General features: G+C 30.5%; 1 protein-coding gene across 4 annotated transcripts in view; it reads right to left on the bottom strand.

Moving 5' to 3' along the window:
- Window positions 1-23,391, bottom strand: part of LOC134724986 (prestin-like) — a 56,753-nt gene extending 33,362 nt beyond the window's left edge. Inside the window, exon 1 of one of the 4 annotated variants that reach the window (XM_063588459.1) lies at window positions 23,204-23,391. Coding sequence is in view for 1 of the 4 variants with exons in the window: in XM_063588426.1 (XP_063444496.1) it covers window positions 8,868-8,946 (79 nt within the window). In the remaining 3 variants the exon portion in view is untranslated. Of the gene's footprint in view, window positions 1-511; window positions 634-4,012; window positions 4,129-8,867; window positions 9,147-23,203 lie in introns of those variants that run through there. The other 3 variants (XM_063588426.1, XM_063588486.1, XM_063588475.1) reach the window with 3 other exon arrangements.
- Between the last annotated feature and the right edge of the window lie 903 nt (window positions 23,392-24,294).

Raw genomic sequence — 24,294 nt, 5'->3', positions numbered from 1 at the left:
AATTACTTGTAATATTATCTTTCCATCCTTTACATGTCCTTTACGCTAAGGCCACATAAAGCTGGTTTTAAAACTAACTTATTTCATAAAAATGTTTGCCTGACTTCTATATTTGAATTTTGTTGTTGTTGATTTATTGAGAATGTAAAATAAAAAAGGCCTTTGAGGTATTCAATTCCATTCAACTGGGAATGAACATAACAAATTTAATCTCATGCTGAAAACCCTACTTACAACCAAAATCCCAGTAATTCCATATGTAAGTAGCTTTAATCTTGTATGTACGATTCTTGATTCTAACAATCCTTATACTTAAAAGGACTGGTGTATAATGAAAATTTAAAAGTGCTCAATCTTTTCAAAATCTGAAATCTTAACCCTCAACTTTTCCTTGTATTTTTAATGCTATTTACTGACAGAAACATTGTTTTAAAACTGACAGTAACCTTACTGTTAACTGACAAAAACAGAAAACACTTTTTTTTTTCTTTTTTAAGAAAGTTTTTCTTACCTTGCAAGAACAACTCTTACTGCAATCTACGTACATAAAATTAAAGTTAAAATACCATATTGGGATTTAAAATATGGTATTTTTGTAAGGATTTATAAGGCCTGATTTTTTTAATGTCAAATTCTAGCACATTACATCAGAACATATACTTATTTCCTGTACAAACTGATGTCATTAGGTGGACCTTAATCTTAGACATGTATTTTTAACTTTAACATAAAATTCACGACAAATTTCAAGTAAGATTTGAGCATAGATGTTTTATATACTAGTTCCTTTATCTCTGAGCCGTATTTATAAAAAAAGAAATCAATTTCGTTAATTCCTTTAAATAGGATTAATAACGATTTTAAATATTGTCAATGTATTATTCAAATCGTTATTAATTGTGTACCTTTGGGATATAGAAATTAAAATTTAAATTCAAGAGTAAATATTGAGAGAAAAAACCTTTCCCATAAAAATAATGGAACAATGTACAATATTAAAATAAGAAGATATGGTATGATTGCCAATGAGACAATGCTTCACCAGAGAACAAATGATACTATCAGTCACAATGCAGCCTTCAACAATGGGCAAAATCCTCAAATTCTGATTTTTCTTTTCAATTATCTTATTCAAAAAAGCAAAACAACAAAAATACCAAACTCCAAAGACTATTCAAAACGAAAAAAGTGCTGCATGGTCTCAGTGGTGGAGGCTCAGTTGTCTCATTGGCAGTCATAACACATCTTCTTATTGGTACATTGTATATTCTAATGGTTTCATAATTCTAATTTGGTAAAAGTTTATTTAAATACTCTTATATTTAAAATTTTAATTTTAATATCCCAAAGGCACAAAACAGGGATTTTTGTAAGTATATTTCATTGATTTATAAGTAACATGAGAACTGTTATCCTAAAGCCTTGCAAAACCACAAGCATGTTATGCATATAATTAAATTAAAACACAGCTTCATATATATTGCATAACTATAATTGAAATAATATTCTTAATCCAAGAATTATGTAATTTCAAAATCTAGCACAAGAAAACCAGGTGTCACTGCAGAAATGTTATACATGGAGAAGTCAAACAAGTAGATTATGATGGCATGCATTGACGAGAAACTCCTTGAATCTCATTTTTAATTCTGTATAGGACTTATAAATTTGCACTAGACATGTTTGCTGTGCTCATTTTTCAACATGCATACATGTAATAACAAGGTAACTTGACTTGCCAATAGGCAAATCTGTCTCAGACCTGACTAGATTATATATTCCTCCCAAATGCAACACACTTAGGAAACCATGAAGTCTTTGGTCATCTTTGTTGGGTGTTCTGCATTTCTTTCAGCCCTCTTGGCCATATAATTGTGGCAATTAGTTTTATTGATGGAGAAACAACTACCTTTGGTAGAAAAACAGACAATTCAAGTAAAACAAGATATTGGGTTTCAATGATTGGAACCCACAACCAATGACCAAGATATAAAGCCTATAAAACTTGAAGCAAGCAAAAGAGCCCACAAAATAACAATAATGTTTCTAAAGTGAAATTGCCCAAATGAATGCTGCATGTGACCAAACTCTTAAAATTTTTAACATTATATCATAAATCATGCATATACATGTATTAACCATTTTTTTTACAATCGAGTAATCTTTAAGGTTTCGAAATCTTTTGATTACATTAATTTGTTGTTTAGCTAAACACTCATGACATCAAAAATTATTTTTTTATGAAAAATTAGTTAAACCGCCAATACATCATTTTCAATTCATCATACTTTGCATTGGCAAGAGCCAATATTGTCCAGTAGGGAAGTAATGTGTTTAAAAAGTGTGTAGTAACAGAATCAAATCGGTAAATGGCAAATGAACTATTGAAAGGTATTGGAATCAATATTGACCAGGTTAAACTACTTAATAGTTCACCTGGGTTTCACCTGAACAATTTAGGTTTCAGAATCAGGCATTTTTGTTTAGGCATGCAAAAAAAAGACAATATTTAAATAAAATGGACAACATTATGTTTGCTGAACTAGGAGAATTGAAAGATAGCTGTTCAAATGTGTCAACTTGTCACTTATTTTGTTTCTCTTAACTGCTAATGCCTGTGGAAAATATTATTCCAACTTGACGAAGTTAATATGTCAACATAATTCAAACTTAAAAGTCACTGAATCCTAGAATCATTAATATGTTATATTTGCATAAAGAACATGTAATGTAGATTAACAAATTGACGTACAAGGCCTTGCCATGCAACTTCCAGAAAATAAATTAAAACGAAATCATGCATGTTTGCAAGGCCAAACAAACCAAGAATTTCAAGGCTTTCTAATCAATCACTTCTTCAATAGATTTTAAAATTAGGGTGTACCAGTAGAAATAACTCACAGACACTTAATTAAGAAATAAATTATGCAAGCTATACTTTAATGTAGTTTTAACATGGGTAGGCATTATATTCTTGATTATTTTTCCCCGAGCGATATTGAGTGTTAGAATAACAAGAATATAATCCTCTTCCATGTTAAAACTACAATAAAGTATAGCCTGCATCAATTATTTCGATTCTGATTAGGACAATTAAGGTATTTCTATATCCGATAAGTATAAGTGTAAAAGCGTTTGTGTAGGCTCTTCCTTGAACCTCCCACTGTGATTATTCAGAGGGATGAGTTTGAACAGCCCGCATGAACGGTTGTCATATCTAGGTCAAATATGGCATCTCGTAATGCAAGACATTACAGTCATTATAAATAAATTAGTAACATCGTGTGCACCATTTAACTTTTGAAAGTTTTTGAAGGTTAAGGAAATGTATTAAGTGCATGATAGTTTGTTAAAATTCATAATTCTGAAGAAGTCAATATATGCATGTGCAAACAAATTATATTGGATTTAGAGCATGGGTTTGTTCAAAAAGCGAAAGAAGCGAAAGAAGCAAGTCATATTAGAATTGTCAATAAAATGAACTTGTTAAAAAGTTATTATTATTAAGAATGACTTATAGAACAAATAGTTTAATTAATTTATGCAAAAATGTTGCTTTCAATCATAATCCAAAAATCATACTGCATTGTCAATTATTTACTGTCTTACTTTTATCATGTTTATTGAACTGTCAATTAATACTGTTAATTCTTTTTTATACCTACTTAAACCCTTCGGAGGTCTATAAGGATTAAAATCCTAGTCTAAGAAAAAACATAATAGCTTATATTTCAGCAGTGAGCTGAACCAAGGATTTGTATAGTTAGACTCTAACTATACAAATCCTTGGCTAAACTTAAGACATGTTGGAATTATCAGTAATTGTGCGTACTTTCATGTCAAAAATTATTTGTGATCTTATGACCTTTGTCCTCTTTCCGTCTTTAAAATGATCCTATAATACTTCAATCAAAATACTATCTTTTATACAAATATGATCAAATATTGAATGTTATATCTAGGTGTTAAAAGTTATTAAGTACACCTGTAGTTCATACATATATTACCTTACCTGAAATTTAAAGATGTTACAAAGTTTAGGTGTCCCCGTAAAGAATGAATATAAGATAGTAAGTCACAACAATAGGTTAGGTACACAGAAACACAAACATTTAGTAAAAGATATGTCAAAAAAGTATGATAAATGAATTATGCTCATCGGTACATTTTCAACGACTTGTTCAAACCACAAAATGTATTCTTTAAAGAAAATGAATTGTTATGGAAGTTGTGCGAATTTGAAAAACTGAACAAAAGTTTACTGAAGTTTAAAATTGATTTTTTTTTATAATGAATCTATATTTTTGAAAAGGAATGAATGTGCCATAATAGTTTAAAAGAAGGTGTCATAATTGTTTTCAAATGTATCAAAGAGTAGAAAAATCATTAAACAAATAGACTTTGGAACAAACTATTGTAAAATAACAAAAAAAGTCAACAAGGTTGGTCAGTTTGACATTTGATCACAAAAACTTGAAAAAGAGGTGACAAAAAGTCTGGTGGTTTATATTTCATAAAATTGCAGAAGCACCATTGGGGCATAAGCAAAGTTGCAATTCTTCATGATATTGTCATAGAAGAAACTGTTGTTTTAAAAAACATGTTATCACTGTTAAGTCTGTGCTGACAATTCTTGTCAAATAATTAATGGTAATTGCTGGTGTTGGGGTTTAGGGACCTCACATGCAATATCCAGAAAAATAAAATGTTCATGCATTACCTTGCCTTGTAACCAAGTTTTAGCCAAATGTCAGTTTATCTATAGCTGCTGTGACCATGACCTTTGACCTTATATTCAATTGCAGTCTAGTTCTTCTGATAAAGTACATATAGATGCAAGTCTGGTGAAGATATGATTTATGAAACTTTACCCAAATTTTGTTCTCTCTGGAAAAGACTTATCAACTAACTTTGCATATTTGTATATGGTTCAAAACATATTGTCTGAAAACTCCAGATTTGTTCAAACTTCAGTCTTTAAATTGAGAAAAATCCTGTTTAATTCATATAGAAAATTTCAAAATGCAAGTTTAAATTTATGCGATTATAACCCTATTGTCACGTTTTTGGAAATAATAAAACCATCGCAATAATTTCAGAATGTACTGTATATGAAATGATGGATGAATAATAGTTATCAAAGGTACCTGCTTATAATTTGATAAGCCAGACGTGCGTTTCACCTAAATAAGACTCATCAGTGACACTCATATAAAAAAAGTGATAAAGCCAAACAAGTACAAAGTTAAAGAGCATCGAGCACCCAAAATTCAAAAAATAAAGTAGTTCACAAATTAATATGGAAAAGTAGAAAAATAATGTTTGCTTAATTTTATATAGGAAAGTATCTTCTGATCATAACTTTAGAAGAATATGTCCAATAACATCATACAAATTCATTCAAATTTAACTTTTATTTTGACTACAAATAGAGAATGAGGGTATATAGGATAGGGTACTGAAATTTGTATTCCAACAGACATACAGACATTGTCTCCTACAGGACCATCACAGTATCAGATCCAGAGGGGGGTTCTAGGGGTTGGACCCCCCTTTTTCTGGACGATCAATGAATTTGAATTGTTGAATTGGAACATATGGTTGGACCCCCCACCCCCCCTTTTTATCCAGGGTTGGGACCCCCCTTTTAAAAGGGCTGGATCCGCCCCTGCATCGTAAGAGTTGTTGTAACAATTTTATAAAACTAATCATCTTTCACATTGACACTAACTGAATTCACCATCATTACATGTAAATATCAATATGTCAATATCTAAGAAATGTTTACAGTTAACTTGTTTACAACTACCATTATTTGTAAAATTCATTCTAAATTTAGACAAATTGTGACACTCTTAGTCCCAAAGTCATTTGTGGTCTTGTTCTATGATACATATGGTAACTTAACATTTAATTCATTATGTCCCCAAGGATATTAACAACAGTGCAATTTGTCATAGTTGTAAGTGTTCATTTGTTTTAGCAATAAAGGTTAATGTAAAAAGAAAATCATATTTCAACATGAAATATAATAAAAGCCTACATGCTCTTAAAAGGTTGCAATTTATTTTCTTGTAATTAATGTGAAAGAATGAGATACAATATAAACAAAAAGGTTATGTTCATTCAAAGATCTTGTCTCATTAAAGACAATTTAGTTTTGAGCAACTTTAGATTACAACCAAAATTTTAATAATGCAAATACAGAAAATGTGGAAATTTTTCTCAAACCTGAACAGTATCTGAATTTTGAAAAAAAAAGTTTGTCAAATCATTTCAATAAAAATTAGATCAATCACTATGCTCCAAGTACCAGTAGCCTTTAAAATATATCTTGCCCAATTAGATTGATTGATTGTGTAACACCACTTCCAACACATCTTAAATGAAATGGCAAACAAATATACTTTTTTAAGGTCAGAATCTGAATGTATTATCATACAGTGAAGACATTTAATTGTTTCCATTCTTCTGATTATACAATAGATATTTAAATATAATTTCCTATGTCATTTCAATGTAAACTTTTACCTAGACTTAGCTACTAGCAGCATTTTGTCAAACTTTATAAAAAAAAAAGTAACATCAAATGAAACCTGGTTCATTGATAAGACATCTGATATCAGAAATCAGATCCATTGACCTCATATTTTGCCCCTTGAACTGTAAATGACTTCATCAGAACCATTTAATGTACAATGTAGCAAGATTCAGAGAATCAGTGACACTTAGAATCTGAAAAAATATTTGAAAAAATTGATGCCATTTTACTAGTTAAACCCTGCCACACTTAAGTATGGGCCTGTCCCAAATATGGAGACTGTAATATATAGATTGTAGTTTTCTGCTGTGTTACATAACTGTTTTTTTTATTATTTTTTGCATAAATTAGGCTGTTTACTCATTTGAATTATTTTACATTTGTCATTTCAGGGCCTTTTAGCTGACTTTGGGGCATGAGATTTGTTGAAGGATATACAGTCATGACAGTGACCTATAGTTGTTAATTTCTGGTCTCTTGTTGAAATTTGTCTTATTGGCAATCATACCACATCTTTTTTATTTATGTATATAAAGACTTAATAATGTCATGCCTGCATGGCTAACCTCTATAGTTGGGTTTGTTTTCAAATTCAATCATACATTATTTTCATCAATTTTCCAGAATTTAAAGAATTCAAAAACTATTCCACATTCAAATATTTTGTTGTTTTATTGGCATTGAACTAGTTTTCAGGAACTGCAAGTCCTCACAAATTGAATACTTCGTGTCTTATTAAAGTCAATGTGTTAGTTGTGTTGGAATTTTTATGGTAGCTAAAATTGTCTCTATCTGATGAGTAACAGGGTTATGAGCCTTTTTCAAATGATTTTTATAATTTATTCTAAAGATGTGCTGTTTCTTCATTGTCCCACATTAGGAGAGGGCCCACAAAAAATATGTGCCTGTCGAAAGTCAGGAGCCAACAATGTATTGATTGTCATTCATTTATACTGTATGTTATATTTTTTTTTCCTTTGACTGTTACTTTTTCATGTTTGAATTGTTTTAAAGTTATCCTGTGAGAACCTTTTATAAAGCTTGCTAATGCATAATGGTTTTGGCTCATTGTTAATCTATAATTGCTAAAAATGAGGTCAATAGGTTTCTGATGAAAAGTTGTCTTATTGGTTATCATACATCACATCATATTTTTAAAACAATGCCTCAAAGAAGTCAATTGAAGGGTAATCTGACATTCAGTAGGGATGTTAAATCATGAGACACTAATTGTTTAAGATGGCATTTTGTTTTCTCTATATCTAATGTGAGATTAAACATAGTATGATGCCTTGGTTTTATTTTTAGCAGTGGCCATGTTGCATATCTGTATATTTTAGTAGCCTATAAATAGAACTGAAATGAGACAGATATTGTTCTTCGTAACATCAAATTTATGAGATAAAAACCTAAATCCCCTACTGGTTACCAAAGTTACTCATCATGCTCAATGTAATATGAAATAAATAATAAGGATATTGCTATCAAACTGATGCAAAATGTGCATAAATTGTAATTCAAACAGCGTGCATGATGCACAGATACCTGTAAGGTTGTATGAACAAAATAAAATAATCAATTGTTATCTGTAATTTATAACATTTAGCATCACTTAAATTTCACATTTATCCTTTTAAACTTTTCATGCTGTGCAATGTGCATACATTGAAGTTCAGTAAACAAATACTTTAGTAAGAAGATATACTGTGGATTCATTTATTTTCGTGGGTATCAATTTTCGTGGATTGAGGAAAACTAACATTTTTGTAGATATTTGAATTCGTGGTTTGCCGATTTCTGTGTACAAAGCGTATATAAAGTTTGTAATTCGTTGAACATATGAATTCGTGGTTCACCTGTACCCACGAAAGCCACAAAAATTGGTATCCAACGAATAATAATGAATCCACAGTAGTATAATTGCCAATCAGACAACAGGTAACAGGTAAAATGACATATTAGTTTTAACAACTATAAGTCACTGTGCACCCTTCAACAATGAGCAAACCCTTTTACAATTCCAAATACATGTCGTATCTCCCAAAATATAAATCACTTTGTTACATTGCTGTTCAGGTAGTTAGTATAAAAAGAAGCTGTGGTATGATTGCCAATGAGACAACTCTACACAAGAGACAAAATGACACAGAAATTAACAACTATAGGTCATCATATGGCCTTCAACAATGAGCAAAGACTATACTGCATAGTCATGCAGCTTCAAAAAGCCCTGAAATGACAATGTAAAACAATTCACAAACATAAGTTACATTATTTAATTTTTAATTTAATTTTTTTTAAATATTTTTCTTATGTATCAACTTACCCCCAAATATATTGTACCATTTTGTACCAAAATACATATGATGTTGTCTCCTCCTATTCATATTTCTTTTTGAACCCATTCAATATTCCAAGTTCATTTATATCAAACCACAATTTACTTTCTGCCACATCAATATATCATTTATAACTTCGTCACATTCACAATCAGAGATCAACCTGTTATTTTTTTTTATTCACTTCAAGCTGTTTCCCCCCTAATGCTACATAATATCACCAGAAAATATCATGCACTTGTCGAATTGTTGAGGCTAAATCCAATAGTACCATGTACATTGTATCAAACAGCTGGAAAATTGTGCCGAAAATCAATATCTGTTTACAAGCTATTTTTATAAACAGTCAAGTTGATGCTGATGCTAAGCTGATAATTAGGTTTGTTAATTTCTACAGGAATGTATATTTCAAAATATAAAGGTCAGAATATTTATTTTTTTACTTTTTTTACTAACAACCCTTGCGAAAATGGTGCAGGATATCACAAGATATCCCCAGGATATCTCAGGATAATCTTGAGAAAAATCACAGGGCAATCTTGAGATATCCTGATCCTGAGATAGGGTTAAACATGGGACGGTATTGGAACAAGGATATTCCAGGGATATCCAGAGACAGTCCACACCATAAATATCCTAGTAGAAAATCCTGTGATAATCCTGTGCTCGGGAATCCTCAGGTCCTGGTCTCAGGAAATTATCCTGATGTCAGGATTTACAGATTTGCTTGCATTGAGTAAGCCCTGGGATAATCCTGGTATATCCTGTGAATATCCTGACAATGTCCTTAGTTTGTCAGGATTAGATTTGCTTGCAGTTAGTTGGTCCTGGTATATCCTGAGAATATCCTGTGAATATCCTTAGAATGTCCTTACTTCAGGACCAATTAATGTCTTGCATGAATTCTATTTATAAGAAATTACAAAATTTTAGTAAAATCCTTTTTTAATGCACATTTTTTTTCTATTGCAAATATTTTCTTAAATTAGTTTGAATCCATATTCCTTATTTTAAACAAGGGCAGATCCAGCCATTTCAAAAAGGGGTGTTCCCAACCCTGGATAATAAAAGGGGATTCAACTATATGTCCCTATTCAAATGTATAGATTGTCCATAAAAAAAAACCAGAACCCTCCCCTGAATACACAACTGATAATGTAGGTGTTTGCCCTGGTATCATTTTTAAATGCACATTTTTTTCTATTGCAAATATTTTCTTAAATTATTTTAAATCCATATTTGGGTGGAATCAGAAAAAATGAGGCAAAAGTGTGACGAGCATGGTCAAAAATAAACATATTTTTTGGGGTTCAGGATTTGTCTCACCATCTTCACCATATCATTTATTTTATGAAACTTAAGTGTCCAGACAAAGCATTAAGACATTAAGAATAATTTTAACTTTTAATAACTAACAAAATCAGTAATTTGAACAAATACAACTAAACATATACACATGATTTACATCAATTAAGAATACATTAAAAGCATAAACATATTTCCTATTAATGCCAGGTTGATAAAGGAACATTTGGATACCAAATTCTCTATACATTATCGCCATCAATTTGAAAAAAATCCTGTTTTAGCACTTTATGTATGGCAGATTATGAATGACCTGGTTATAAAAGTTTAAATACAGAAAAAAATTACTTAAGAATATTAACAAAAACACCTTTCCATTAAAGACGCAACTTTTGGTAACAATCAGCAAAAAAAAATATACCAATATAGGCTACACTTTTAAAGTAATCATCTTTTTAGAAAAGCATCCATTTCTGGGATTTTGTCACACTCCTGACATATTTGACACATATCATATATATCAAAAAATATATAATATGAATGCATTTATCACATGTTGGAAGAAAAGTATCAAAAACCAGAAGGCAATTCTATCGAAATTTCATGAAATTATTGAATATATAGAATATGTTCTCTTTTTTTTTTAATCAACATAAGGGTGGAATCAGAAAAAATGAAGATTTTAACATATTGGGGCATATTGTTTCCCCCATTATATTTAGGAAAGTAAATTAAATGTCAAACCAACAAGTTCAATACCAGCTAACTTGCAGCCAAATTTCATTTAGATATCTTGTACCAGCCAAAAGTTTTATTAAAAAAACATGTCAAATTTGTCAGGAGTGTGACGCTTTTTGTGTGACAGGATTTTTTTTTAAATAATTTACATGTTGAGTAAAAACTATTATGATGAATGCATGTATATGAAGATGGTTTATAATCATTCTTCAATACTAGGTTTTGTAGATTATAGATTGGTGTTATCATTGCACAAATATTATGGAAATAAATATACATTGTGAAAAGGTATGTACCAAAAATTAATATTGGCAAAATTTGATAATTTCTAAATTAAAGTGTTATGGTTGTATTTTAAAGGAGTATTTGTGTGTAAAACTGGTAAGTATTTATTGTATACATGTATAAGCTATCCATAAAAGGCTATACAGACATCCTGAGGTGCATAATTCACATATTGGATAAACTTCTATACAAGCACCCAAAAATGTCAGGAGTGTGACAACTGTCAAATTTATATAATGCTTTTCATCTTACATTGTTATTTATTTTTCAGAAGCACCTGTTCCATAGAGAAGAAAAACATTTAGTGCAGCTGTGATAATCTATATGTTGAATCTACACACTTGATTTTTAGATGTCAGGAGTGTGACACTTTTTTTATACATTCAATGACATATATTGTTTAAATTTTGTATTTACTAACCTTCTTCTATCAAAATTTTGACACCAAGTTAGGGCAAGTAACAATGGATCATTTTTTTTAATATGTAATTAAAATTTAAACAATGTCATTGAATGTATAAAAAAAGTGTCACACTCCTGACATCTAAAAATCAAGTGTGTAGATTCAACATATAGATTATCACAGCTGCAATAAATGTTTTTCTTCTCTATGGAACAGGTGCTTCTGAAAAATAAATAACAATGTAAGATGAAAAGCATTATATAAATTTGGTACATGTTTAAAGACAGTTGTCACACTCCTGACATTTTTGGGTGCTTGTATAGAAGTTAATCCAATATGTGAATTATGCACCTCAGGATGTCTGTATAGCCTTTTATGGATAGCTTATACATGTATACAATAAATACTTACCAGTTTTACACACAAATACTCCTTTAAAATACAACCATAACACTTTAATTTAGAAATTATCAAATTTTGCCAATATTAATTTTTGGTACATACCTTTTCATAATGTATATTTATTTACATAATATTTGTGCAATGATAACACCAATCTATAATCTACAAAACCTAGTATTGAAGAATGATTATAAACCATCTTCATATACATGCATTCATCATAATAATTTTTACTCAACATGTAAATTATTAAAAAAAAATCCTGTCACACAAAAAGCGTCACACTCCTGACAAATTTGACATGTTTTTTTAAGAAAACTTTTGGCTGGTACAAGATATCTAAATGAAATTTGGCTGCAAGTTAGCTGGTATTGAACTTGTTGGTTTGACATTTAATTTACTTTCCTAAATATAATGGGGCAAACAATATGCCCCAATATGTTAAAATCTTCATTTTTTCTGATTCCACCCATTTACTTATTCTAATCATGGACAGATCCAGCCATTTCAAAAAGGGGGGTTCAAAACCCATGATAAAGGGGAATCCAGCTATATGTCCCTATCCAAATGCATTGTTTATAAAAAAAAAAATTAGAACCCTCCCCTGATTATGCCACTGATAAGATAGATGTTTGCCTTGGTACACAGGGGCTTGTTTAGTGAGTCGAACGAGGTTTTACTGTCAATGGCGGTCACTATCCTATTTAATGCAAGATATCAACCCCCATTGACTGTTTGAATTACGTTACATATGTACATGTAGTTAATATCAATTTATTTATTTAAAGCAAGAATTGTAGTTGTATGAAAAATAAGTACAAATGAGTATGTGTATTGGCCATGTTAAATAGCTTATCTCAAAGGCTGTTGAAGTTCAGATTAAAAAAAATGCCTTGACTGTATTTAATGATTATTTAACTATTAAATTAGATTCTAGTACTAATATAAAGCAAACTTGTTGGTCATATTTAATTGCTGAATGCCCATATTGTTATCTTAAATTACCAATAAGTTATAACAAGAATGTGTCCAAAGTACACGGATGCCCCACTCGCGCTATCCTTTTGCATGTTCCATGGACCGTGAAATTGGGTAATAATCTAATTTGGCATTAAAATTAGAAAGATTATACTATAGGGAACATATGTACTAAGTTTCAAGTTGATTGGAATTCAATTTCATCAAAAACTACCTTGACCCAAAACTTTAACCTGAAACTTCCACTTTCATTTTCTATGTTCAGTGGACCGTGAAATTGAAGTCAAAAGTCTTAGAAAGATCATATAATAAGTAACATGTGTACTAAGTTTCAAGTTGATTGGACTTCAGCTTCATCAAAAACTACCTTGATCAATACTTTAACCTGAACGAACGAACGGAGCCACAGACCAGAAAACATAATGCCCCTCTACTATCGTAGGTGGGGCATAAAAATGGTACGCCAGTGGAGGATCAAGGAGAGGATTCTGGGGGGGTTGGAACCCACCCTTTTTTAGCAAGATCAATGCATATGAAAGGGTTTATAGTACATAGTTTGAACCCCACCCCTTTTTTAAAATGGCTGGATCTGCACCTGTACCCACCCAATATTAAAACTAAAGTAACTATGCGTCAGATATAATAATATAAAAGGATACATGTAAAGTTTCTGCTTCTTTCTGTAATATTTTGTTGTCTCTGTTCTTCCAAGTAGAATCGCTGAATAAATGTAACTGAAATCTCCACGGAATCTGTTTTACTATCAAAACTGGCAGCTCCATTTTGATACTTAATCATTCAATCCCCTAAAAGTATTAAAAAAAAAATCCACAAAGTATCAATTGTTCTAGATGTTTTAAAGCAATAAAATTCAATTGAAATGTTGTTGCCTGTTTATACACTACATCGGAAGCTGTTAAGGAATCAAATTCATTTCAAAACCCTCCCCCTTTTTATCCCCTGAAGATTAAAAAAACTGGCTACTTATTATTTTCACAAAAGAACAATTCAAACAATTCAAAAACTATAAATTTTAGGTAACTACCAATAATCATATGTGGAAACAATTATTCATTTTGTTTATATAATTAAAAATAAATTTTCAAATATGCTTTCAGACTTTCTGATGTTGCTTTGCACAAAGAAACCATAAAAAAAATCATAGTTCCTCAACAAATTATATTTTATAATAATATACACATGTCTGTCATGTTAAATTAAATTTGTAATGTACTTATCTGAAATCTTTCTGCCTGGAAATGTCTTTTCCATGTTTCCATCAGCGTAATCTCCATTTTGGTGACGTATTACCCAAGAGTGCACTTACGCTGACGTTGAGACTGTGACAATCTCGCCCCAGATAATATCGGCCAGAAGTTGATCTGTGCCGTAACGGAAGTATGAAAATAAATCAAGGGTGTCGCAAACAAATATTTATCAATATGCAGTTTTATTAAGTATAATAAAAAAATAATCTTTAGTTTAAACAGCACATGGTGCATGTGAATAAACAAGTGGACTCACTTGGAAGGTATTTTTAGGGCCGAACTGTTCAGTACGATTAAAACCAAGAGGTCAAGGTTTGTTTACATTGTACATACTTTGAGAAACGTCTGTCGTTGGGCCTATCTATCATTGATCTGATATTTTTCTAAGTTATTTATATGCCGGACGACAATTAATAGAAAGGCACATATGTGAACTTGGAGAAAATCAGAATTTACATCTTTAGGGAAAGGAAGAGTAAAAAAAACTTCTTGCAGCAAACCAGTAACGGCAGTGACAGTCCAACACGCAGTGTTACCAGTTTTAAACCAATAAAATGTACCACCGGTATTGTAAATAAAACCAAACACTTTGCATATATACGGCAATGACTAAATTATGTGTTTTTCAACACTTCCAAAATAGTTGGGAATGTGATTTATTATTGATGTGTCATTTAAATTATAATCTTAACCTGCTTAGGCTAATAGATCAATGATTACTCTGAAGTAAATTGGCTGTTATGATAGACAAGCTTTGGAGTTTCTCGGACACCCTGCTGTTTTTATTGCAAAAATCTATTACTTTGGAATACTGTCCTCGTTATGCTTCCATGAACAGGAAGAATAGCAGTAACTGTGTAAATAAGTTAACTGTCAAAATATGTTTAATATCTTTAATTAACACCAATAATCTTTGCACTATGCCATTAATAACTTGTGTATTTCAAAAATGTTTGACAAAATAGTTTTAGTTTCTTCCCACTAATGACTATTCTCTAACCCTACACAAATCCTGGCTAAAGGCTAAAGCCAAGGCTCCGTGTTGAAGGCCGTACTTTAACCTATAATGGTTTAATTTTTAAATTGTTATTTGGATGGAGAGTTGTCTCATTGGCACTCACACCACATCTTCCTATATCTATAAAACACTATTTTCATGTGAATATTTACTTTTTTTAACAAACAACAGATAATTTTAATCCCAAAGATTTTCTTTCTTATTTAGTTGAATTTGTGATATAGATTATATTATTTCTTAAGTCTCAATACCAGGTATCATCCAGGACTTTAATTTTTTTTTGCATTCAGAAAGAATTTGTAAAGTATCTGAAAGTTGGATGAATGTTGAAGGAAAAGTCCTGACATATCCTGGTCTATATTATATTTATTTTTTAAAGTCTTGAGATATCCTGAGAATTCCCCTAGTTTAAAGCTGCTTGATTTGAAAGTCCTGACATTTCCTGAAATTCTCCCATTATTTTTTTCCCTAGAAAAAGGGCTAAATGCTTTACAGGATATTTTCAGGATATCCCAGGATAATCTTGAGATATCCTGATTAAAAAAAATGTCAGGATTTATTTCTGCAAGGAACATGTGCTTTCAATTAGTTATGGTTCTAAAAAAAAAAAGATTTAAAAACAAATTAAAAACTTCAGCAACTTTCTATTTCCTTTTGTTAATCATGTTAAAATATCATTTTATTATTATTGTATATAGAACGATTTAAAAGAGGTGTTCCTCAGCATAATCTGTTATTCTAGCTTTCTAGATTTAACTACATTTAATTGTAGTTTAAGTAAGAAAACAGAGAAACTATTCAAGATAGCCAGTGGTCAAAACCTCTTAGTCTTATGAATATAAAAAGTTTATAAACTACTATATAATGTAAAGAAAATAAACATATTTTTGTTATAAATGTAGCATATTGAGTTCATATATGTAAATTATATTGTGTCATATTTTGTGTATAATTGATTTAATTGATTTTGAAACTGTTTGAAATCTTAAATGAATAATTTATTTTTATTGACAATGTTTTATTATTAATTTTCAATTAGTACTAGTCTAGTTGATAACCATAAAAATATACCGGAAAAAGGTTTAAGATGCCAATTCAGAAGACATCACATAATAAGAAAGATTTAGATGAATGTTACCAAAATACCAAATTAAGGAGAATGCATATTTGGCCCAGAATATTAAGTCCATGGTTTTAAAATAAACAATGTTTCAAGGTTTTAAAGTTTCATCAATTTAGAAAGTGAAATAGAACTATGAATGTGAAGTTTTACTTATAAAATATTAACATTTACAACCCAAATAGGCAAAAAGCAGAAAATTTTACAGACAAATTGTCATATTCATGATATTGTAGATTTCTCTTTTTCATCTTCTTTAATAAAGCTCAATTTTTAATTAAGAGAAGCATGAATTGCATGTTTAAGATTCATCATAACAAATGGACAAATAATTGGCTGTATTTTCAACTCAAATAATGAAACTTGAAATTTGAAAAATTTTGAAAATAAATTTGAACCCCTTAAAAAAAGTGGCACTCCCAACTTTTTGAATCCCTCTTTGGACCAATTACACCCATACTCAAACCCAGCCATTCCTTTGTAGTATGGAACCTTGTAGTAAGATTTCAGAGAGATCAATATTCTTAAACACAAGCTATTGTCTGGAAACTATAAATGCCTGATTTGGCCCCTAATTCCCGCATGTATTTAGGCAATTACCCTCAAACTCAATCCCAGCCTTCCTTTTGTGGTATTAAACATTGTGGTACAATTTCAGACCAATTAAAATACTTATATACACAAGTTAATATCTGAAAGTAGAAAAATGCTTGTTTTGGACCCCTTTTGGGCCCCTAATTCAAAAACCGTTGAGACCATCATCCCCAAAATCAATCCCAAACTTCTTTTTGTGGTATTGAACCTACTCAAACTAAAGTTATTGTCCCGACACCAAATGTGCCTTTGAATGATGCAGATGATGACATCATACCAAAAATTTGTTTGCACCATTGAGAACCCAAAATTCTGAAAGGTTTTGCCAAATACAGCTCAGTTAAAAAATATATAGTCTGACTGGGGTAGAAAATTTTAATGCATTTCCATTAGCTGTGTCAGAAACCAGCAATAATTTATAATTATGACCATATCAATAATTGTACCATTCATTAGATCTCTCTTATAATAAAAGTTTAATCAATTTCTAATATAATAAAAGATTATCTACAGTAAAAATCTTTTACAATTGATAAAATATCAGCTATTAAATCCAACTTATTTGTACATTTTGTTTATAAAAAATCTCAACGAAGGATTGAATATTAGTAACAGATGGTTTAACATAAACACATGTAATATGATGATAAAAAGGCATGTGGAGGTTATTTCTTTTTTATGAATGAATAAAATCTCGGCTTTTTTAATACATCAATCATTACTGGTTACCCTCCCACTTTTCCATATATCACTCATTTCTAAATATGTTCAAAGAATTTCAATACCTCTTCTCTAAAATTTCAGATCTAAATCTATTGGTATACATGTATAAATATAAGAATAAGGAGATGTGGTAAGAATCCCAATGAAACAATTATCCACCAAAGTTCAAGTGAAGTGGGTGAAAGCAATTATAGCTATAAAGGCAACCTAATATATCCTTCAACAATGAGAAAAACCCTATGTATGCTTACGATTGTATATGTAATTGCCAAAAAAGTCAGGATAACATTTAAACAAAACTCTGTCGAGATTAAAAAAAAGAGGTGAAAGATGCAAAAGGAACAATTAAACTCATCAGTTGTAAAATAAATCAGCTACACCATGTAAAAATTAGAAAAACAACAAAAGACTCTAAGCAAGAAACCTGATTTGGAACAATTAAGATATGCAATGTACTATTTATATTCTTTTAAACATTAATCTTGAATTCATGTTTGTAAAGCCTAAATTTGGTGGATGGTTTATAAATTATGCAATGGTTCCAAAGTCCAAGAAAAAAAAAACATTATATTTATTTAAAAAAAAGATCTTTGACTGTATTGCATATATATATCTAACCTTTCTTATATGTATATATCACTAAAAAAACTTGTAAGGGCATAAAAACTACCATACTTGCATTTGTTTATCAATTATCTCTTATTAAGATATCATCTATATAATACATGTATTGTATATGTCTAGTCATTCTCAATTAACTTATTTTTTATACCCTTGCAACACTTTATTCAAATGTCAAAAGGAAATTATTTCTTATTTCCATTCAACACTTTTTTCAAATGTCAATCGTAATAAGGCAGTCATATCATGAAATTAGTGTAAAACTGCATCAGATAGATTTTCTTTCAAAAGAATAATTGAAGATAGTTATATGATCATACAAGGTCAAAGATAAAACTATGTAATCAATAGAAAAAAACATAAGTAAAAGGATATTGAACATACTGAAATGTCTCTCCACTTCAAGGAATATAAATGGTTTGTAATCTTTGAAATCTTAACAAATGTTTTATACATCTCATAAACTGACTTGTTTCTTCACAGCAATATAATTGTTGAGGTCACTTAATCAAGTAAATTACATGTTAACGATGAGTTTGTTAAGAAAATGATTGATAATTGTATTCGTGTGTACCCCTCAAAATGATTTTACAGACTTCATTAAATTGTAGATTTATTAACTACAACATGCACCCAGCTCAAGCTATCCCATTTTTATGCCTAAAGAAATGAGATATCAAGGTCAAACCCCTAATTCGGAATTTATTTTTAAATTGTACATCATAATTGAAAGTCCATCCTAAATTTCAAAATGATGTGATCATAACTTATTGGTCATTTCATACTTCAACCTGATACACATGATACAGGGAGGAAAGGGAAACTTACATATAGGAATTTCTCAGTTTATTCTACTATTTGCCATTAAATATTTCTCTACAAAAATATGTTACTATTTGCCGATATGAATATCTCTACAAAAATATTTGAAAGAATACTTTTAAAACCAATTAATATGAAAACTATTATTTCTGAAGGACAAAAATGCATCTTTGAAATGTTTCAAAAATCTGACAGCTAAGTTTTGTAAAGCTGTATTTCTCTAGTTCTTTAATGTTTTAACTTCCTGTTTAATAACACAGGACAACAATTAAACATTTTCAGGTATAAGACAGGAGAATAAATATACCTGATAAATTTTCTACTATAGATCTTATTTTGTGATTTTAGTACTACAATGTATAATAAATCCATAACACTAATTGTAATACAGATACACAAAGAAAGACAACTCTATAGAATTGTTTGGTTTACATTGTGTATACATTCTTTCCTCATGCATTTGAATTATTATTTTATTTTTCTTTGATCACTCTGAAATGTTTATGTCATGTTGCAATTAATGTTTTGCTCTTAATGGGCCCTTTAATTTGGAAAATAAAAAAATATTGTATTGGTACAGTATATATATATATATATATATGATTGCGTTGGTTAAAAACCGCAATTCTAATATGACGTGCTTCTTTCGCTTTGTAATCAACACTGTGATAAAATTCTCGATATATCTATACTTAGCGCAGACTCCGTGGTGTACATAATAATGGCTGTTACAATATACTTCCCACGTAAATCCACATGTATTGAAACCTATTTGCAAACCCTTTGCCGATTTTATTGTTTTAAAAATTGCAATTAAAAAAAGACAAAATCACTTTTATTCTTATTCGGATGCGTAATAAAAAGAAGTAATGCACAAGACCTCAGAGAAACCAACAAAATAAAAATAAAATAAAATTCCGCGAAAGTCTATTAATGTTTTTGGCGCATTTAAGTCATTTCAAAACATGACGTCATACAAATGAAAACGCTAGAGTTGAAAGTTTTCTGTAACGTGAACCATTGAAATGTTGTTTACTATTGTATTAAAATTGATTATCAAGGTAGATTTTGTTTGATTTTCTATTCTATTGCATTATTCGCATATTTACTGGTTTCAGCAAGTCAACATGGCGGCTCCTTAGTTACGAAATGTCAACTTTGGATTTGACGGTAGCTCACGAGAAAAACATGTAAATCAAAATGACAATTGTTAGTTTTGAGAATGAAACAGATTTTCATTTTAGCAGTTGTTTACGAAATAATCCATGCAAGCAACGGATTTATTAGAATGTTTGAGCTTTACCTAACAGGGAGTAAAAAAGAACAGCCACACACACAGCTTTACCCACCCTCGCTTCAGTTTTTTTAATGATCGTATTTGTCCTATTAGAATCGAAATAATTCATGGAAGCCATAGATTATTGGAAATTTACACATGGCCTGGGCCGTGATATTCGTTAATTTTATCCCTCGCTAACGCTCAGGATAAAATTCGAATATCACGGCCCAGGCCATGTGTAAATTTCCAATAATCTATGGCTTCCATGAATTATTTCTTAATTTTTATATGTGTGCATGTAAAACAAATTTCATTGTAGAAGGGTCTTAAAACAGCACAAACAACATTTCCAAACAACATATATATATTTAATGAATGGCTATTATTTATTTTGAATTTATTGAACCAATTTATTGCCATTAATTATAAATAAATTTCTATCAAAAATAAGGCTCAAAGAACTTTTTATATTAATTATATTAATACAATAACAACGTACACACAAGTTGGCGTATGAATATACAACGTCAGAGTGGGCGTATGAATATACAACGTCAGAGTGGGCCTGTCGCCATAAAAATTGACAACATTGAAAATAAAACTAATAATTTTAACCAATCAGAAGACAGTAAATACACCAAATTTATTTATATATTGATGAAGAAAAATTTTGGATTATACTATTATTTGCATTTATATTTTTTTTCAAATCAAAATAATTCAAAAACATGGAATTTGATCATGAATAGTAAATTCAGTACATTGAACAAGCAATTAAAATATATACTCAACATCTTTCATTACAGTATACTCCCTCCCCCAGCCAAATAAAATTTAATAAGACATATTCAACAATAACACTTACATACATGTACATCAAAGATCAAAGTATGAAAATCTTAATATCTACATATCTACAAATCACTCAGCAGCCAAAATAATAAATATTTTTTGCCACTTTTATTTTTTTTCGCCAACTAACATTTATATATTTTTCTTTTGACATATGACTTCTTGAACACTTTAACATCCCCTTCCCTCCCAAGTACAATATTGCCGGATAATGCATATATTATTTAATATTCACTAGTACTTTCTAGTTTTACAACAATCTTCAGGTGAAATGAGAATAATTGTCACTATGAGACGGTAGTTAGATACGTAATGTCATAAAACAATTACAAAAGGGAGATAAACATTCTAAAGTAAAATATGGAAAGCCAATTGTAACGCTATTGAAAGCTTATGCGCATTTAGTTTTGGCTTGAATTTGGTTATAAAATATTGTTCCTTTATGGATCTTTTTATGCCACATTCTACATTAAATTTGTAGAAGGGGTTATACATGTATATAATATATTTATTAACAACCTTCTTTTTAGCATGTTTAGTGTCAATATTAAGTTCATTTGTATATATGTAAACTCCTGCGGTAGTATTACCAATTTTTACATATTTCATGCTTTAAATACAATACTTTACCCCCTAATAGACCACTTTCGAGTTCATCCGTCACCGGCAAAAACTCGTCAATTATACACGCCTTTATGACGTCATTTACCAGATAGAGGGGCTCGCCTGTATCCCTGCACTATTTACGTTCATCAAGCGTCTTAGTGATCGTCTTTGTGCAGGATAAACTAGAAATAATGGTTGCTCTGTAGGTACTTACTGACATTTCCCTAATGACAGCAGTGTTGATTGTCAATTTTGAGAATTCAATTTGCCGAATAATTCGTACAATATAGAATTATAGTTTTCCAACCACTCGCTCAACATTGGAAGGAAGTGACGACGCCCCTAAACGCACAAATCACGATGATAAAGGCGCATATAATTGACGAGTTTTTTCCGGTGACGGATGAACTCGAAAGTTGTCTATTGGGCTTACATTTGTAATTAAGCTGTACTGACATGATTCTTTAATAGATAAGTGTAATGGGCTTGTACCGTATTTGCATGTACATGTACATTGTACATGCAGGTACAAAAAATATATAGAGACAATGCAAGTGCCTGTGAAATTTGAGTGTAAAATAAGGTTTTTTGCTGTACGACCTTGTCCATTACCATTTTTCAGCAAGAAAATATTCAACATAATGATCGGGCTTGAGTTTTTTTTCTAACTGCTGTCTGCAGCTAAAATTAATAAAACATGCTGAAATTGAGCATGTTGAGCAAAATGATTCAAAAAAGGAAGTAACCAGTTTATTTTGTCTTCTGTATTTGTATCATGGTAACTTATAAAGTATTGTTTAAAGTTGATTAAAAAATGGCTTCATTATATTATATCAACAATACATTGCCATTAAAAATTTGGTATGAGTTGGTTGGAAATGTGTTGGCGTAGGTACATGTATACATGTACAATATGATACTATTCAACCAAATGACTTAATTAGAAGTCTGTCTTAGTCTTCATGGACTTGGAGGGATGGACAGGTTTGTTCCTAGCGGGTCTGCAGATAAGAGACGGATATGTCCCAGGCACAGCCTAGGGGGTTATTATATATGAAACTTTGTAAGCCATGATAAGGGTCGATACTGGTACCCCTGGTTCCCCACTGTAAATGATGTAACATGTAGATAAGGATACAGCAAGTCAAGGTTAATAACCAAATGTGAATAATGAATTCTTATATCATCAAACATTTCGATGAAGTGTTGAGGATTTGCAAATTTGGAGATATTTGCTAGCATGTGGATTTTAATTTTTGGTAAATAGTTGATGTATCTCACTGTCAAATATTATTATTGATATTTTTACCTTTACTGATCCCTGTTTATCTTTATATATTAGCTTGTTTATGGATCTAAAAAGAAGTTCACAACAGCATGCATTACAAATTTCATCATGACTCTATTTGACTCCTGTGATCTTCATAATTAACACGGGTGATTGGTCTCTGTTACAGTCACGTTTAATTTTTCAAGCCTAACCTTCACCTTCTTAGAAATTCCCAGTCACTAAAAATAAGTCAAGGGAGACTATCGTTATGTTATTATCATATATAGATTGAAATAAACAATAAACTTCCCCATAGGCAACAATGGTAGCCTTTTTCGAGATACAGACTTTAGAAATTTGATTTTTTTAACGAAACCTTGCTAGAATGAAAGAAAAGTTATTAGGACAGTATTTTTTGGTATCAGATCCGTTCGCGCCCAATATACTTTCGCACCCTATATGTTCGCACCTCGCACGTTCGCACCCAAGGTCCGTTCGCACTCTACACGTTCGCGCCCAATTTTAATTCAAATTCCAGTTGAATAATTGGAAAATCATGATTGTTGTTTTTAATTGCTTTCGTGTAAATACTGAATGTATTTATAGCTTGGTATGAGTAAGAGATTGAAGATTTTAAATGTAAAACACAAAAGATAATTGTTTTTTAACAGCTTGGTCCCTTTGATCTGAAACAATATCAAACATGATAAAATTTATTCAACACACAAAAAAAAACGTAGTCAGAATCTTACTCCATTTTGAAAAAAGTCAATGAAACAAAGTTATATAGCATTAATACACTAACCAAAACATGATTAAGAGTTATTCAACACAAAATAAAACGTTGACAGAATCCCACTTTATTTAGAAAGGAATATTATTTTTTATAACAATACACTATCCAAAACATAATTAAGATTTATTCAACACAATAAAAAAAATGCTGTCTCACTTTATTTTGAGACAACGAAAACAATTATATTTATAAGAATACTACTTGCCAAAACTTGATTACAAAGTTATTAAACCCAAAACCAATTAAAATTGGGCGCGAACATGTAGGGTGCGAAAGTGAAAGGGGGCGAACATGAGTGGGTGCGAACATGAATGGGCGCGAACTGACCCGGAAT

The sequence above is a fragment of the Mytilus trossulus genome, chromosome 1 (assembly GCF_036588685.1).
Source record: "Mytilus trossulus isolate FHL-02 chromosome 1, PNRI_Mtr1.1.1.hap1, whole genome shotgun sequence".
In the NCBI taxonomy this organism is placed as follows: domain Eukaryota; kingdom Metazoa; phylum Mollusca; class Bivalvia; order Mytilida; family Mytilidae; genus Mytilus; species Mytilus trossulus.
The sequence above is the reverse complement of the archived record's forward strand: the minus strand, read 5'-3'. Positions and strand labels throughout refer to the sequence as shown.